We start from the raw sequence: 15,892 nt of genomic DNA, 5'->3' as shown, positions 1-15,892 counted from the left end.
CTCACCTAGAATACTGTGTGGCAGTTCTGGTCTCCATGTTTAAAAAGGTTGAATTCAAACTGGAGCAGGTACAGAGAAGGGCTACTAGGATGATCCGAGGAATGGAAAACTTGTCTTATGAAAGGAGACTTAAGGAGCTTGGCTTGTTTAGCCTAACTAAAAGAAGGTTGAGGGGAGATATGATTGCTCTCTATAAATATATCAGAGGGATAAATACAGGAGAGGGAGAGGAATTATTTAAGCTCAGCACCAATGTGGACACAAGAACAAATGGGTATAAACTGACCACCAGGAAGTTTAGACTTGAAATCAGACGAAGGTTTTTAACCATCAGAGGAGTGAAGTTTTGGAATAACCTTCAAGGGAAGCAGTGGGGGCAAAAGATCTATCTGGTTTTAAGATTCTACTCGATAAGTTTATGGAGGAGATGGTATGATGGGATAATGGGATTTTGGTAAGTAATTGATCTTTAAATATTCAGGGTAAATAGGCCAAATCCCCTGAGATGGGATATTAGATGGATGGGATCTGAGTTACTATAGAAAACTCTTTCCTGGGTATCTGGCTGGTGAATCTTGCCCATGTGCTCAGGGTTTGGCTGATCGCCATGTTTGGGGTCGGGAGGGAGTTTTCCTCCGGGGCAGATTGGAGAGGCCCTGGAGGTTTTTCGCCTTCCTCTGTAGCATGGGGCATGGTTGACTGGAGGGAGGCTTCTCTGCTCCTTGAAGTCTTTGAACCATGATTTAAGGACTTCAATAGCTCAGACATGGGTGAGGTTTTTCATAGGAGTGGGTGGGTGACATTCTGTGGCCTGCGCTGTGCAGGAGGTCGGACTAGATGATCAGAGTGGTCCCTTCTGACCTTAGTATCTATGAATCTATGAATAGGCAGCTAGGCACTTGAGCTAGGTGAAAGGTTGGCCTAGTTTGTTATCTGTGTCAAAGTACCAGGGCCCAGCACATGCTCTTAGCTTAAGCCGAGTCTTACAGGATGCAGGCCTGTAGGCCTCTTGCATTACTGCTTTCACCTATGCTGCATATAGTGCGTAGGTCTTGTCAGAAAGTGGGATAGGGTCAGGTCAGCAATACTTTCCCCCACACCAGTAACCCCCCTTTCTGGGGCCTTTGACAGGAGACGTGTTAATGGGCCACCTCTCCTCACATGGCCTCCTAGAATCTGTATTAACTCCTGCGAAACATCTGGTGCACCTTGGATTTAGTTGTGATGCTCTGGGTATGTCTACACTACAAAGTAAGCCCAGGGCTCAAACGCTGACTCAAGCCTACCCCCTCTGACCCATCTACACACAAATCACACTAACCCAGGGCTTGGACCTAGGGTCCCATGGGGATGGAGGGGCTAAACCTGAGTTAAGCCAGGACCCAGGGTCAAGCCCTATTGCTTTGTAGTTTAGTTGTAGACCCCATTGGACTTGTGCTCTGGGACTCTGCCAGAAGGATCCCGTGGGCCCACGGGTCGACTTTGCTCTGGGCAGTCAGTCTCCCACGTTGCACCACAAACAAAGGGCTAGAATGGCCCCATTTGGGGAGGGTGCTAGGAAGTCTGGGATGTGGTGGTTGGCCTTGGTCCCAGGTAATGCAGTGTGGATGCTGGAGCCCCAGGTTTGGAGCCAGGGTTCAGCAATTCCTAACCTGGGTTTACACACGCATGTAGATGTTCGGTCTCTAGGCTAACAAACCTGGGGCTGCTAGCTCGTGTTCTAGCCCTGGGCGCACCTGGCAGTGGAGACAGCCCCTACGAGCACTTCCCAACCCTGGAGATGAGCGCTGGGTAAGCTTGTCTCCTCCCCCCAGCAGACATTGATCCCAGAAAAGCTCTGACCTCGCCCACCTTGGCTCCCTCATGCCCAGGGGCCAGCAGGGCTGCAGCTACCCCAAAAACAGCCTGTAGCTGGTAACTGTTGGGGGGGGGGGCAGAAGAACAGCAGTTCTGGTTCGTCTCCCCGGGAAGCGCTGCAGTGGCCCAGCTGCGGCTCTGCTGTGTTGGGTAGTCACTACAGGGAGCGAGGGGTTCGTTCGTCCCCAGGACACACACCTCTTTGGAGAGGCAGCAGCTGGGGTGACGGAAGAATCCCTCCAGCAGCCTAGCCAGGCAGGCCCGGGCCCTAGGTTGGTTTACCCCCCTCACAGCGGGCGGGCCCGTTCCCCAAGCTGCGAGCCGAGCCGGTAGGGCAACCTGGCTGGGCAGCGCAGGCCAGGCCTTAGCCACAGGGCGGGAGCCAGTGCGAGGCCAACCCTGTTCCCCACCAAACACCTGCACACAAGGGGGAAGAGAAAAGCAGCAAAGGTGGAAAATGCGTGTCCGTGTCTGGGCTTGCCCTTGACTGGCCCCTCCCTGCCGGAGAAAGCCAGGCCCAGCCTCTGGCAAGCCCCCCGCCACGGAGTGGCCCTAACGACACCCAGCCCGTCCGCTGGTACCAACCCTGAGCCATGGCCCTGGTTTTAGTGGGTTCTTCTGGTCACAGGCTCACGGCAGCACGCCAAACTCTCCAGCCCCGGCTGGCTGAGCCGGACTCATCCAGACAGGCGGCAGATGGTGAGGGATGGAAGGGGGCGCTCAGCAGGGACAAAGCCGCGTGTCCCAGGCTCTTGCTGCTGGCTCCTGAGTTCCTCTCTCTGGCTTGGTCAGGACACGGCTCAGGACCAGGACAAAGGTGGCACAACGCCGGCAGGCTGAGAACCAGGAGAAGCAGCCCGCCGTGGTGCCGCCCACGCCGTCCTCTTGTCCTGCAGCCAAGCTGCTGTCGCCAGCTTCCCCCCAAAGGGCGTGAAGGCGGAACAGCCCAGCCCCCCGGTACTTCATCTCGGTCCCAGTACATGCTTGGGTGACGGGTTCCTGGCTCCACACATCCCGTCTACCTGGCCTGGGTTTCACAGGTCCAGATGCTGCCCGGGCTGTGATGGAGGAAGCCTTTGTGTTGAGGCCCCTCCCGCACTGGGTGCAGAGACCTAGCTGCTCAGCTGCATCTGACTCTCCCTGTGGGCCCCTGACCCAGCGCAGGATGGGGCTGGCCTTGTAGCAGCAGGGCTGGGTGCGGTGAGGGCCAGGGAAGGGCACTCGCTCATGCACATGATGGTGGATGGCCTGGCTCGCTGTGTCCATGGCAGGGGCTCTCCTCGCTGGGCACACACAGGACTCCCTGCTGCAGGAAGTGGTGCCCGCACTGGGTACAGGTGAAGGGCACTTGCCAAGGTGCAGCCGCTGCTGTGGAGTCAGGCACATACTGGCCCTGCCCACCTTCCTGCACTGGGCGCAGGCCCCACCTGGAGAGCTCAGAACGAAGCTCTGGCCCTGCAGAGAGCCCAGCTTGCCCCACTAACCCAGAAAGGTGTCTAGTGGGGGACCAGGGTGAGGTGGCACCCACAGGTCTGCAGGACATGACCCCTGCTGGCCAGTCCCCAGGGCCAGGAGCTGCCCTCCCTGGGGGACACTCTCCCCACACCCCAGCCTCTCGGCTGCTCTCTCTGCTGTCAGCCCCTGGGATCCCAGCCCAGAGACAAACTCCCCTTCTGGGTCAGAGCCCCCCAGCACTCCCTGCGCAGGGATGAACCTGCCAGGGACCCCCAGTGCCCACACCCCTGCTGCAGGCCCAGGCTGGGAGCCCTCAAGGGAATGAGCCCCTCTCCCCCCACCAGCCCCTGGAGCACCTGCGGGGAACCTGGTGGGGCCTGTCGGGCTCAGCCTGCACCCCCTGCTGGGGTGTCACCGATTCCCAGGGGGTTGCATAGCAGCAGGGAGCAGCCAGTCAGCCAAGGGGCCCCCAACCTGCCTCCAGGCCGGGGCTCTGGGGAGAGGGTGCAGGAGGGCACGGGAGCGTTTCCTGCCACTGCTGGGGGCCCCCAAGCTGGAGAGGGTCAGAAGGCTCTGGCCTGGGACTGAGCCTGTAGTGGGGGACAGGCTGGGACTGAGGAGAGGAGACATGAGGCCTGAGGACTTGGCCCAGGCCCTCAGCCCATTACTCCACTTGCCTGGGCCCCTGCACAGCCTGAGCCGGGGCAGGGACGAGTCCCTGGGGCGGGGTGGTTCTGAGTCACATCCCCATCCCCATGGCAACCCCCAGATCCCTGGGAGCCCTCATGAGTGCACCTCCCCTGGGGCACGTTGGGGGCACGGCCAGAGCCCCCGCCAGGCAGGGGGGAGGGGCAGGAGATGACATCAGGGGCTGATCACTAGGGTAGTGAAGCGGGTCTGGCTAGTCCCAGCTTCCCCTGCCACCGCCCGCACCCCCCAACCCCACCCCGTCCCAGACAACAGCTGCAGCTGCACTTGGCTTTTATTGGCGGACGGGGCACAGCACGAACCTGGGCACCCAGCACCTTGCTTCGGGCCGTGGCCCAGGCCCAGGGGCAGAGCCGGGGAGGGGAGCCAGAGCCAGGGAGCCGCGCCCAGGGATAGAGGAGGGGGCTGGGGCCAGTGCCAGCCTGGGGGCAGAGCAGAAGGGGGCCGGGACCCCCACCCAGGGGCACAGAGGGGCCCGTGGCCGGGCAGGCCCCAGCACCAGAGGTCAGTGCACCGATCCAGGGTCTCTGCTGGGCTCGTCCCCGCTCAGGGCTGCTCCATGGCCTGTCTGCGGATGAGCTCAGCATACAGCCCACTCCGGCGTAGCAGCTCTGCATGAGTCCCCGCCTGGGGGAAGACCGGGGGGGGGGGGGAAGAGGAGGTCACAGAGCCGGCCACGCCCAACCTTGGCCCTGCGCTCCCTGTACCCCCCCAGAATGCCTCTGTGCCCCTCCCACCAGGGGGACCGCCCACACAGAACATCCCATGCCCCCAAAACACCCGTCTCATCCCCGCACCCTCGTACCTCCCCATGCCCCCGCCGACCCGGGGACCACCCACCCAGAACACCGGTCTCGTCCCTGCGCCCTTGTACCTCCCCATGCGCCCCCCACCCACAACACTCTGTGCCTCCAGAACTGGCCCCCTGCCAACCCCACCTGCAGGACTCTGCCCCCCCGCCCAGCCTCGTCCCCCCTCACCTCAGCCACGCAGCCCCGGGCCAGCACCACGATGAGGTCGGCGCCCTGGATGGTGCTGAGCCGGTGGGCGATGACCAGCACAGTGCGGCCAGCCATGGCCCGCTCCAGTGCCTCCTGCACCACCTGCTCCGACTCTGTGTCCAGTGCGCTCGTGGCCTCGTCCAGGATCAGCACCGACGGGTTCTTAAGGAGGGCCCGGGCGATGGCCACACGCTGCTTCTGGCCCCCCGACAGCATCACGCCGCGCTCACCTGGGGGGACAGGGGCGGGGCTCTGTGGGGCTGTTCTGCCCGTCCCATCCGGCCTGTTAGAGCCCAAGGCAGGGGCCCTCTCCCTGGACCCTGGTTCTGGCCCATGGCACCAGCTGAGCTACAGCAGGGCTGCCCCGGCTCCACTGACCCTGTGTCATGGAGACCTCGCCACAGCCGTATTTCCACTCGGATCAGGTCTGGCAGCTCCAGCCAGCAGCTACTCCCCCCACAGACAGTGCCCACTTTGCTCCCCAGCCACGGGCAGTGACGGGTGAGTGGGGGCAGAGGAAGGTGCCAGGGCCCTGCACTCACCCACGATGGTGCCATAGCCCTGGGGGAAGCTGCGGATGAAGCTGTCGGCGTTGGCCAGCTGGGCCGCGGCGTAGACCTCGGCGTCGGTCGCGCTGGGCTTGCCAAAGCGGATGTTCTCCAGGATGGTCGTTCCAAAGAGCGCAGGCTCCTGGGGTGGGGGGGAGATACCGTTTCAGTGCTGGGAGCAGCCTGACCCCCGCCTTGCGCTCCACTCCCCCCACCACCCCATTCCCTGCTCCCTGCACTCTCTCGCCCCTCTCACCTGGCTGATGAAGCCAATGACCTGCCCCCGTAGCCATGAGGGGTCCAGGGTGCAGAGCTCCCGTCCGTCCAGCGTGATGGCCCCCCGCGTGGGTTCATAGAAACGCTCCAGCAGTGCCGCCACCGTCGACTTCCCTGCGGGGCAAGGGGACGAGGCTGGCAGCAGCATGGCCCACGGCACTGCCCACAGCCCAGGGAGGGGCAGGGGCCATTTCAGAGTCTGCAGGGGACTGAACTCTGACCTGAAGTGGGGCCAAGTAGGCTGGGAGCCAGGAAGCCTGGGTTCTATCCCAGCTCTGGGAGGGCAGGGGGGCAGGGAGCCAGGACCATTCCCCCATTCCCCATGAGACCTTGGCTCCTCCCCGCCCCTCTCTGGACTGGCTGCCCTGCGAGACCCCACCTGTGACGGATTTGGGGTGGGGGAGGGCCTCTTGGCACTCATGGCCTAGGGGCAGCCAAGGGGTGGGAGGAACCTGGGCACTTCCTGTGGTACCTCCTCCCGACTCGCCCACGATGGCCACTGTCTTGCGAGGGGGTAGGGTGAGGCTGAAGTTCCGTAGCACCGGGCAGCTGGGGCGCGTGGGGTAACTGCGACAGCAAGAAGAGAGGGGTCAGGCTGGGCAGGGCAGACAGCGTGGCCAAGTGCTGGGCAAGTGCGGAGAAGCTGTGCAACTGGGAGTGAGGGGCAAGGCAGAGCTGGGGGGGCAGGGGCTGCGGGTCGGGAGTGAGGGGCACCAGCAGGGCTGGGGGGGCAGGGCTGGGCTGGCAGGGGCTGCGGGTCGGGAGTGAGGGGCACCGGCAGGGCTGGGGGGGGGCAGGGCTGGGCTGGCAGGGGCTGCGGGTCGGGAGTGAGGGGCACCGGTAGGGCTGGGGGGGCAGGGCTGGGCTGGCAGGGGCTGCGGGTCGGGAGTGAGGGGCACCGGCAGGGCTGGGGGAAGGGTGGTACAGAGGATGAGAATGACAGGTGCCCAGTGGCACAGACCAGAGCCCCCCCGCCAGCTGCTCTCACCTGAAGCAGACGTCCTGGAAGCAGATGTGGCCGAGCAGGGAGTGGCTGGGGATCCGGTCCCCCCCGGACAGGGACACAGTCGGCTCCAGGGTCATGAGCTCAAAGACACGGGCTCCAGCGCTGAGGCCTCGCACGACCTGCGGGGACAGCAATGGGGTGGGACTGCCCGATGCCCTGGTCACCATGTCACTGGGGCAGCCCCGTTTGCGTCACCCCTCCATGGCCACATGGCATCGTGTGCTGGAAGGGCCCTGGCCAGTGGGGGCCCGGCCCTTCTCCCTTGCCCAGCTGACAGTCTGGGGCCAGCATAGGGGCGCAGCAGGAACCCCCATCACCACTGTTGTGCCTCAGGGGTCCTTGCCTCAGTTTACAAGATGCAGCAGTTGGGCCAGAGCAGGGCATATGGATAAAGAACAACCAGGCAGGATCTGGCCAGTTGTACCTTCAACCAACCAGACAGGCCGGCACTTGTCCCAATCCCTCCGCCCAGAAGCAGCAAGCAAGCCCTGTGAACCAGCTGCTGGTACAGGTCACCCTGGCCCTCGGTAGCCTGTGTCATGCTGCTAGCCCCACAAGAGCGGGGAGGTGTCAAAGGGGGACCGAGCCAGCCAGTCCCTGCCCCACCTACCTGTCCAAACAGGACGGAGATGTTGGCCATGGACCTGCCGAGACAAGGGGAGAGGCTCTGCTCAGCACTGGGCACGGGGACATAGAATCATGGGACTGGACGGGACCTCGAGAGGTCGCCTAGTCCAGTCCCCTGCACTCACGACAGGACTACACAGCATCCAGACCATCCCTGACAGGTGTTTGTCCAACCTGCTCTTAAAAATCCCCAACGAGGGAGATTCCACAACCTCCCTGGGCAATTTATTCCAGTGCTGAACCACCCTGGCAGGTCGGAGGTTTTTCCTAATGTCCAACCTAAACTGCCCTTGCTGCAATTTAAGCCCATTGCATCTTGTCCTGTCCTCAGAGGTTAAGAAGGACAATTCCTCTCCCTCCTCCTTGTAACAACCTTTTATGTACCTGAAAACTGTTCTCACGTCCCCCCTCAGTCTTCTTTGCCGCGGACTAAACAAACCCAGTGTTTTCAATCTTCCCGCACCGGTCATGTGTTCTAGACCTTTCATCAGTTTTGTTGCTCTTCTCTAGACTTTCTCCAGTTCGTCCACATCTTTCCTGAAACGTGGTGCCCAGAACTGGACACAATGCTCCAGTTGAGGCCTAATCAGCGCGGAGCAGAGCGGAAGAATTACTTCTTGTGTCTTGCTTACAACACTCCTGCTCATACAGCCCAGAATGATGTTTGTTACACTGTTGACTCATCTTTAGCTTGTGATCCACTGTGACCCCAGATCCCTTTCCGCAGGACTCCTTCCTAGGCAGTCATTTCCCATTGTGTATGTGTGCAACTGATTGTTCCTTCCTAAGTGGAGGGCTTTGCATTTGTCCCTATTGAATTTCATCCAGTTTACTTCAGTCCATTTCTCCAGTTTGTCCAGATCCTTTTGAATTTTCATCCTGTCCTCCAAAGCACTTGCAGCCCCTCCCAGCTTGGTATCGTCCGCAAACTTGATAAGTGTACTCTCTACGCCGTTATCTAAATCAGTGACGATATTGAACAGAACCAGACCCAGAACCAATCCCTGCCGGATCCCACTCGTTATTCCCTTCCAGCCTGACTGTGACCCACTGATAACGACTCTCATGGTGAGCTTCACCCCAGGGGTGAAATGCACACAACTGTTGCTCTCTGACCTTTGCACTGTCTGCGAAGCCACCATGAAGGACATGAGGTCTCCAGGCAAGAGCTCCTCCCCAGCCATGAGGGAGCCCCCCACAAAGACGGTGCCCAGCACAATACCTGCAGGGGCAGAGAGCGGCATGGTGACATGAGGACTTCCAGCCCCGCCACAGGGAGTGGGACACAGGAGAGAGGAGAAGCCCGCAGCCCCCCTCAGACCCACTGGCTGGCACAGTGCCCTCACACTGAGAGATGCCGAAGTATTTCCCTAACAGCCCGGAAAGGCAGCCTCCTCTGGGGTGGAGCGCAGCGGCTGGCACCTGGCTGGGTGCACAGGGCGGGCTGAGCGGCTGGCACTGCATGGTGTGGGCACACCCCGGGGGAATTCTCCGCATCCCAGTTAGTCTGTCCCTATGGCCTTGGCATCGTTGCCCAGGGGAGTCAGGGCGAGGTGGAGACAGAACCATTAGGGTTGCCTAGGCTGGCCAGAGGCCCCCGCAGAGACTCACTGGCTGCAGATTAACCTGGAGCCAACTGCTTCCCTAGCTTCCTGCAGGGAGCAGAGCCGAGCCCTTAGCCAGAGCAGTGCTGGAGGGCAGGGGGATGTCACAGCCATGGGGCTCATGGCGGACGGGACGGGAGAAGGGTCACAGGGGCCCTATAGTAGCATGGCTGACGGGAGTCCTGGGGGTAGCCAGTCCAGACTGCATCTCTGCGCTACTGAGGGCTTGTTCCAGGCGACTGACAAACCTGCTCTGGGGGGAAAAGGCTCCTGGTGCCAGGGCCGATCCTGGCTGGGCGCGATGAGGTTTCCCTAGAGCCTGGCTCAGAGAGACTCAGTGGCAGAGCTCATGGGGGGGGAGGAGGAGTGCTGGAGCCCAGAGGCTCCATTGGAGGTGGGGGGGGCCGTGTGGCCCACCCTAGTGAACAGACAGGACCTGGGGGGGCTGGTTACAGCACGGCCCAGCCATGCGCCGTCCACTCACAGTTCAGCACCACGTTGGACAGCCCCTGGAAGACAGCGATGCCCCTGCCCAACTTCTCGTTCAGCCGGCTCGACCGATCCACCTCGTGGCAGTACAGGCTGCAAGGCAAGGGGGTATTGGTGACCCACACCAGGGGCGGGGCTGGCGGCTGCAAGGCCTTCCTTACAGCACCTCTCCTGCACAGCGCCCCCCAGAGCTGGCCCAGATGGCAAGGAACAAGTCCCAGCTTTGGGGTCTGGGCAGCAGGGAGTATGTGCATGTGGGGTTGGTGTGAGTGGGGCGGGGGGGGGATGACAAAGCCACTGCCTGGTACTTACGCCAGCTCTGTGTCCTCCATGGCAAAGGCCCGCACAGTCCGCACGTTTCCCAGCACCTCATCTGCCACCCCCGTAGCCTTGCCCACCTGCAGAGAGACGGTCACAGGCTACCTTGCTCTGCGGGCGCTGCCTGCCCGATGGGGCAGGAGAAGCCATGGCTGGGGCACCTGCCACCTCAACACTCCCACCGTACCGGGGGCCCACAAACGCACAGCCATCGTTTGTGCCTGGCAGGAGAGCGGGGGTGTTGTCTGCTCCTGGCCCTGGGGGGCGGGGGGTGTTACCTGCTGCGCTGGGCCTGGCAGGGTGGGGCGGGCAGAGACGTTGCTCTCCATAATGTTTTATGGAAATATGCTTCTGACTGTGAATATGACGTAACTGGAATACGCTTCATGCAAAAGATCTCTTGTAAGGTATCATTGCAAAGGTTATAACCTACTGAGTGTGGTCATCCTATTTGTACGCATGTAGGGGGTTGGACTAGATGACCTCCTGAGGTCTCTTCCAACCCTGCTATTCTATGGTTCTAGTATCTGAAGCTAGGCATATCAAGTACAACTCTGAGGTCCTACTATAATCATGCAAAGTCTGGGCCCCTGCAGGTTTAGAATCTTGATGGCTCCCATTGACTCGGACAATTGTTGTAGATGGTTTCTTTACCTGCAAGCCTTCCTGTGTACGGGTGGGCCAGCCCCTGGGTAATGAAGAATGAGGGCATGTCACATGATACTGGAATCCATCTTAAATCTAAAGGAGGACTTGTGGCACCTTAGAGACTAACAAATTTATTTGAGCATAAGCTTTCCGATGAAGTGAGCTGTAGCTCACGAAAGCTTATGCTCAAATAAATTTGTTAGTCTCTAAGGTGCCACAAGTCCTCCTTTTCTTTTTGCGGATACAGACTAACATGGCTGCTACTCTGAAACATTTAAATCTGGTACTTTTCCATTTAGAAGGAGGGGTGGGGACCCAGAAAGACAAAAGATTCCCGCCATGTGACAGCTAGAAAAGTGAGTGGAACAGCACAAGGAGGGTCCCAATCATGTGAAAACCCCTGCATCCCACCAGGGATGCCGGCTGGAACTAACAAGGACTGTACTGGGGAAAGAACTGGGCCCAGACTAGGAAGGAGTCGAGTCTGTGAAAGAAGCGTATTGAAACATCTCTAAGGGTTAGATTTACCTGTAATCAGTTTCTTAATGTATTAGGCTTAGACTTGCGTGTATTGGTTTATTTTGATTGGTAAATTACTTTGTTTTGTCTGTTATTACTTGAAACCACTTACATCCTACTTTTTATACTTAATAAAATCACTTTTGTTTATTGGTAAACCCAGAGTAAGTGAATAATACTGGGGGAGCAAACAGCTGTGCATCTCTCTCTATCTGTGTTATAGAGAGCAGACAATTTTATGAATTTATCCTGTATAAGCTTTCTACAGAGTAAAACGATTTTATTTGGGGGTTGGATCCCATTGGGAGCTGGGTGTCTGGGTGCTGGAAACAGGGAGCCTGCTGAGTGGTTTTCAGTTAAGTCTGCAGCTTTGGGGGTGTGGCCCTGACCGGGGTCTGTGTTTGCAGCAGGCTGGCGTGTCTGGCTCAACAAGGCAGGGTTTTGGAGTCCCAGGCTGGCAGGGAAAATGGGCTCGGAGGTAATCTCAGCACGTCCGGTGACAGTCCCAAGGGGATCCCTGTGACCCAACCCTTCACAGGGGGCGTTACCTGCTCTTGGGCCTGGCGGGAGAGGCTGCGCAGGACAGAGCCGATCAGGGCACCGGCGCCCACCAAGCTGGGCATCACCACCAGGAGCAGCCCGGTCAGCTTGGGCGAGAGCAGGTAGAGCGCGGCGAAGCAGCCCACAGTTTGCGTGACACTGCGCAGACCCTGGAGGCAGAGACCCAGTCAGTGGGATCCCGTGGGGCCCCCAGGCCCTCCCCAGCAGAGTCAGGAGAGGCCAAGGGCGGGGCACTCAGCACCCAGGGTGGGGGGTGCTGGCTGGGAGAGGATGGGGCTGCCCCGGGACACCTGGGGCTGCTCCCATGAGCCTCACCTGGGAGATGACGAGTTTGAAGGAGGATTTGAACTCCTGGATATCGGTTGTGAGCCGATTCACCAGCTGCCCCGTCTGGTTGGCATCAAAGAACGCCATGTCCTGTCTGGGGGGGATGGGACAGGGGCTGGGGGGGAGGGGCCTGCAGGAGCTGCTGCTTCCAACTCCCCCAGCTCACCCCCCTCTGTTCCCCCAACCAACCCCCCTGCAACCCCAGCCCCCCAACCAACCTCCCGCTCCCCAACCAACCCCCGTTCCTCAGCCAGCCCCCCCAACGACCCTCTACCTCCTTCCCCCCAACCAACCTGTCATTCCCCTACCCCTTGCTCCCCAAACATGCCCCCCCACTGCAGCCATTGCCCCCAGCCCTCCCCCAATGCTGCCCTTTCCCCTACAGGCATCAACCCACACTCCTTCCCACGCATCCCCCCCGAGTGGATGGATTTACCGCAGCAGGGATGCGAAGAGGGCCTTGCGCATGCTGCCGGCCACCCGCTCCCCAACCCGAGCCAGCAGCACGATGTAGCTGAAGGTCAGCAGCCCCTGGGATGGAGGAATGGCCACAGCAGTCAGCCCGAGGCCCGCAAGCCCAGCGCCCTGCCCAAGAGCACCTATGAGAGCCCCACTGCTGTGGATCTGGGGTGACTGGCCCCTCCTCAAATCTCATCCCAACCCCAGGAGGCAGGGACCAGCAGTGGCTTTCACATCCTGCCACAGAGGTGGTGCCAGGAATTAAAACATCCCAGGATGTAGCACCCTGTGCAGGACTAGTGCAGAGCCCTGCTGCGGGGCTGGGATCCCGTGGGCCCTGCTGCCATACTAGCGGGAGCAGGATTAAACAACAGTCCCACACAGGGCTCTACCTGAATATCTTGGTACCCACATAAAACATCCTCTTTGAATCTTCCTCAGTCCCTGGCCTCAGCAACCTCCTGTGGCAGAGAGTTCCACAGTCCAACCACACATTGTGGGACAGTATTTCCTCAGATCAGTTTGGAACGTCCCACCATTTAATTTCATGGACTGGCCCCTCGTCCTCGTGTTACGAGTCAGGAAGCAAAGCCAGGCCCGATCTCACTGATTTAGGCCAGGCGTTATTTTATAGACTTCTCACGCGGCCTCTCACACGTCTGCTCTCTGCGGTAACAATCCCAGTCGTTCCAATCTCGCTTTGTAACAGAGTGTTTCCAGGTCCGGGGTCATCTCTGTGGCCCTTGTCTGAACCCCCTCTAACTCTGCAATAGCCTGTCTGGGACAGAGCGCCCGTGCTGCACACAGGATCCAGAGGAGGTGGTGCCATTGGTTTATAAAAAGGCATTTGAATATTCTCTGTTGTTCACCTCCCCAGTCCTTAAGCATCCCAACATCACCTCAGCTTTTTTGACAACAGCTGTGCATTGAGCAGAGATCTCCACTGAGCTGTCGGCATTGACGCCCAGATCCCTTTTCTGGGCTGACACAGTTAATGTCGAGCCCTGTCAGGTGGACAAGTTGTTCGTATTTTCCCCTCCAATGCGCATTACTTAGTATTTATCAGCAGTGAACTTCACTGGCAGTCATGCAGCCGTTTCACCCAGCTGGGCTTGGGATCTCTGAGTTCCTCACCGCCCTCTCTGGGCCTGATTCACCTAAATAACTTCTCAGCTGCAAATGCTGCTACTTCCCTGCTCACCCTCCTTTCCAGACCACTGATAAATTCATTAAGCACAGGACCTAGCCTGGTGCCTTCAGGCCCCGCTGTTAACCTTGTGTTCTTTAGTCCTGCTCTCGCTTTCTATGCCCAGCCAGCCTTTGATCCATGACAATACTGTCTCTCTCATCCAGGATGACTTCACTTCTTTAGCCACCTCTTGTCTTGTGGGGGACCTTGGAAAAGGCCTTTTGAAAGTCTAAATTACGTCAGCTCATTCAGTAGATGAGTGAGATGTGATTTTTCCTTGGCAGAAATCACGCTGGTTAGACCCTGTGAAACCCTGATCTTCCAGGTCTTTTAATAGACTGTTATTAATGATCATTTCAACCAGTTTGCCAGGTACAGATGTAAGGCCGAGTGATCTAAGGCCCTGGGGTGATCCGGGGAATTTCTTAGATCTGGGTACAGCATTTGGCCCCCTCGGGTTGTCTGGGACAGCGGCTGCATATTTCTGTTAGAGATGACCGGGGTGGGGGGTGCTCAGAGCCCAACGGCTCACAGCCCTCCCTGCCCCCCCAGCTCACCTGCAGGCTGTAGAGCAGGAGCAGGCGGAAGGCAGGCCGGCGCATCTCACGCAGGTAGTTCCCAACCCGCTGCTGGGTGCAGCGTGCCACCACATTCACCAGCTCCCCCAGGAGCATGGGGATCCGGATGTTGAGCAGGGCCACACCCAAGGCAAACTGCAGAGAGAGATCAGAGCCCAGCATTGACCCCTGGGGGCATCACTCCCAGGGCCACCTGGCTCAGACGGATGTCTGAGGGGGGTACGGGCCCGGGAGCCCCCAGACTGGCCAAGGCTGGAGCCTGTTGGTCCAGCAGGGGGCTGGGCTCCTCCTCCAGGCTCCCCCACATTCCCTGGGGGGCGTACCGGGAGGTTCTTACCACGACGGCTGCCGACAGAGCCAGCAGCTGCGGGCGAAGGAACTTCCAGAACTCGGCCCAGTTGAAGTCGGGCTCTGGCTTGGGGGAGGCGGGGGCCGGGCCGGGGCTCCCAGCCTCCTGGCAATGAGCTCCGCTGCGGGCGAGGCCAGCCCCCAGGCCCAGCAAGGCTGGCCCCGCCAGGAGCGCGGCGGCCCGGCCCAGCGAGAAGGGGCAGCGGGGCAGGGCTGGGGACGGCGCGGCGAGGCGGCCGGCGGCTCGGAGGGGGCCGGAGACTCTGGCATGACTGGCCACATACCTGAAAGGAGAAGAGCGGGATGAGGTGCCCCGGGCGGTGCCCACTCTCCCCTGCTCCACCCCGGTGCCCAGCTCCCTGCACCCCTGCGCCCACCCCACACCCCCACGCCCTGCTCCCCCCCGCGCCCACCCCACGCCCTGCTCCCCCCCGCGCCCACCCCACACCCTGCTCCCCCCTGCTCCCCCCCGCGCCCACCCCACACCCCCACGCCCTGCTCCCCCCCGCGCCCGCGCCAACCCCACGCCCTGCTCCCCCCCGCGCCCACGCCCACCACAGGCCCTGCTCCCCCCCGCGCCCACCCCACACTCCCACGCCCTGCTCCCCCCCGCGCCCGCGCCCACCCCACGCCCTGCTCCACCCCGGTGCCCAGCTCCCTGCACCCCCGCGCCCACCCCACACCCCCACGCCCTGCTCCCCCCCGCGCCCGCGCCCACCCCATGCCCTGCTCCCCCCCGCGCCAACCCCACGTCCTGCTCCCCCCCGCGCCAACCCCACGCCCTGCTCCCCCCCGCGCCTGCGCCCACCCCACGCCCTGCTCCCCCCCGCGCCCGCGCCCACCACAGGCCCTGCTCCCCCCCGCGCCCACCCCACACCCCCACGCCCTGCTCCCCCCCCGCGCCCGCGCCCACCCCATGCCCTGCTCCCCCCCGCGCCCGCGCCCACCCCACGCCCTGCTCCCCCCGCGCCCACCCCACAACCCCACGCCCTGCTCCCCCCCCGCCACGCAGGAGGGGGGGCGCGTCTCCGCCCGGGGGGGGCTGGTGCGGGGCTATGAGCGTGTCACACACGCGCGTGCCGTGGGGGCTCCAGCGGCCACGTGCACGAGGACACCCCAGCGCGCACTGCGGGGGGGGGGGGGGCAGACGGGAGAACCCAGGCGTCCGGGTGACGCGGTACCTGGCCCTGGCCCGGCAGCCTCCGCGCGCCGCCCGGAGCAGCACCAGCAGCATCACGGCAGCGGCGGCCCCGGCCGACCCACAATGCACCGCGCCACGGGGGGCGGATCGTCGCCACCGAGAGCTTCCGCGCCTGACCCCGCCCCCCAAGCCGGAGCCCCGCCCCTCCCTGGGCCAGAGCCCCGCCCATTCAC

At 61.2% G+C, this 15,892-nt stretch overlaps 2 protein-coding genes across 9 annotated transcripts in view; both read right to left on the bottom strand.

The window, feature by feature from the left end:
* Positions 1 to 2,538, bottom strand: part of ASIC3 (acid sensing ion channel subunit 3) — a 35,153-nt gene extending 32,615 nt beyond the window's left edge. Inside the window, exons 1-3 of the mRNA XM_043507148.1 lie at positions 2,492 to 2,538; positions 2,149 to 2,274; positions 1,843 to 1,918 (exon numbers count right to left, since the gene is read on the bottom strand). Coding sequence (XP_043363083.1) covers positions 1,843 to 1,918; positions 2,149 to 2,274; positions 2,492 to 2,538 — 249 coding nt within the window. The remainder of the gene's footprint in view (positions 1 to 1,842; positions 1,919 to 2,148; positions 2,275 to 2,491) is intronic.
* A 1,740-nt stretch (positions 2,539 to 4,278) lies between these two features.
* On the bottom strand, positions 4,279 to 15,828 carry ABCB8 (ATP binding cassette subfamily B member 8). 8 transcript variants are annotated; one of them, XR_006279545.1, is made up of 17 exons: positions 15,700 to 15,828; positions 14,508 to 14,802; positions 14,150 to 14,305; positions 12,381 to 12,475; positions 11,933 to 12,038; positions 11,605 to 11,766; positions 9,884 to 9,969; positions 9,567 to 9,664; positions 8,595 to 8,700; positions 7,462 to 7,495; positions 6,834 to 6,970; positions 6,318 to 6,412; positions 5,826 to 5,959; positions 5,564 to 5,711; positions 5,001 to 5,251; positions 4,496 to 4,647; positions 4,279 to 4,425 (listed from the first exon to the last, which is right to left on the bottom strand). XR_006279545.1 is itself a non-coding variant. In XM_038392006.2 (16 exons), exons 1-16 carry the CDS (start codon positions 15,750 to 15,752, stop codon positions 4,567 to 4,569), a joined length of 2,037 nt encoding a protein of 678 aa, XP_038247934.1. In that variant the 5' UTR covers positions 15,753 to 15,828; the 3' UTR covers positions 4,279 to 4,566. The 8 variants fall into 8 exon arrangements, 7 of the variants coding, with proteins under 7 accessions (XP_038247934.1, XP_043365764.1, XP_043365765.1 ...); XM_038392006.2 differs by having other exon boundaries at positions 4,279 to 4,647; XM_043509829.1 differs by having other exon boundaries at positions 4,279 to 4,647; positions 15,706 to 15,809.
* Between the last annotated feature and the right edge of the window lie 64 nt (positions 15,829 to 15,892).

This window comes from Dermochelys coriacea, chromosome 2 (assembly GCF_009764565.3).
Source record: "Dermochelys coriacea isolate rDerCor1 chromosome 2, rDerCor1.pri.v4, whole genome shotgun sequence".
NCBI classification, from domain to species: domain Eukaryota; kingdom Metazoa; phylum Chordata; order Testudines; family Dermochelyidae; genus Dermochelys; species Dermochelys coriacea.
This window is presented reverse-complemented; position numbering and strand designations above follow the sequence as displayed.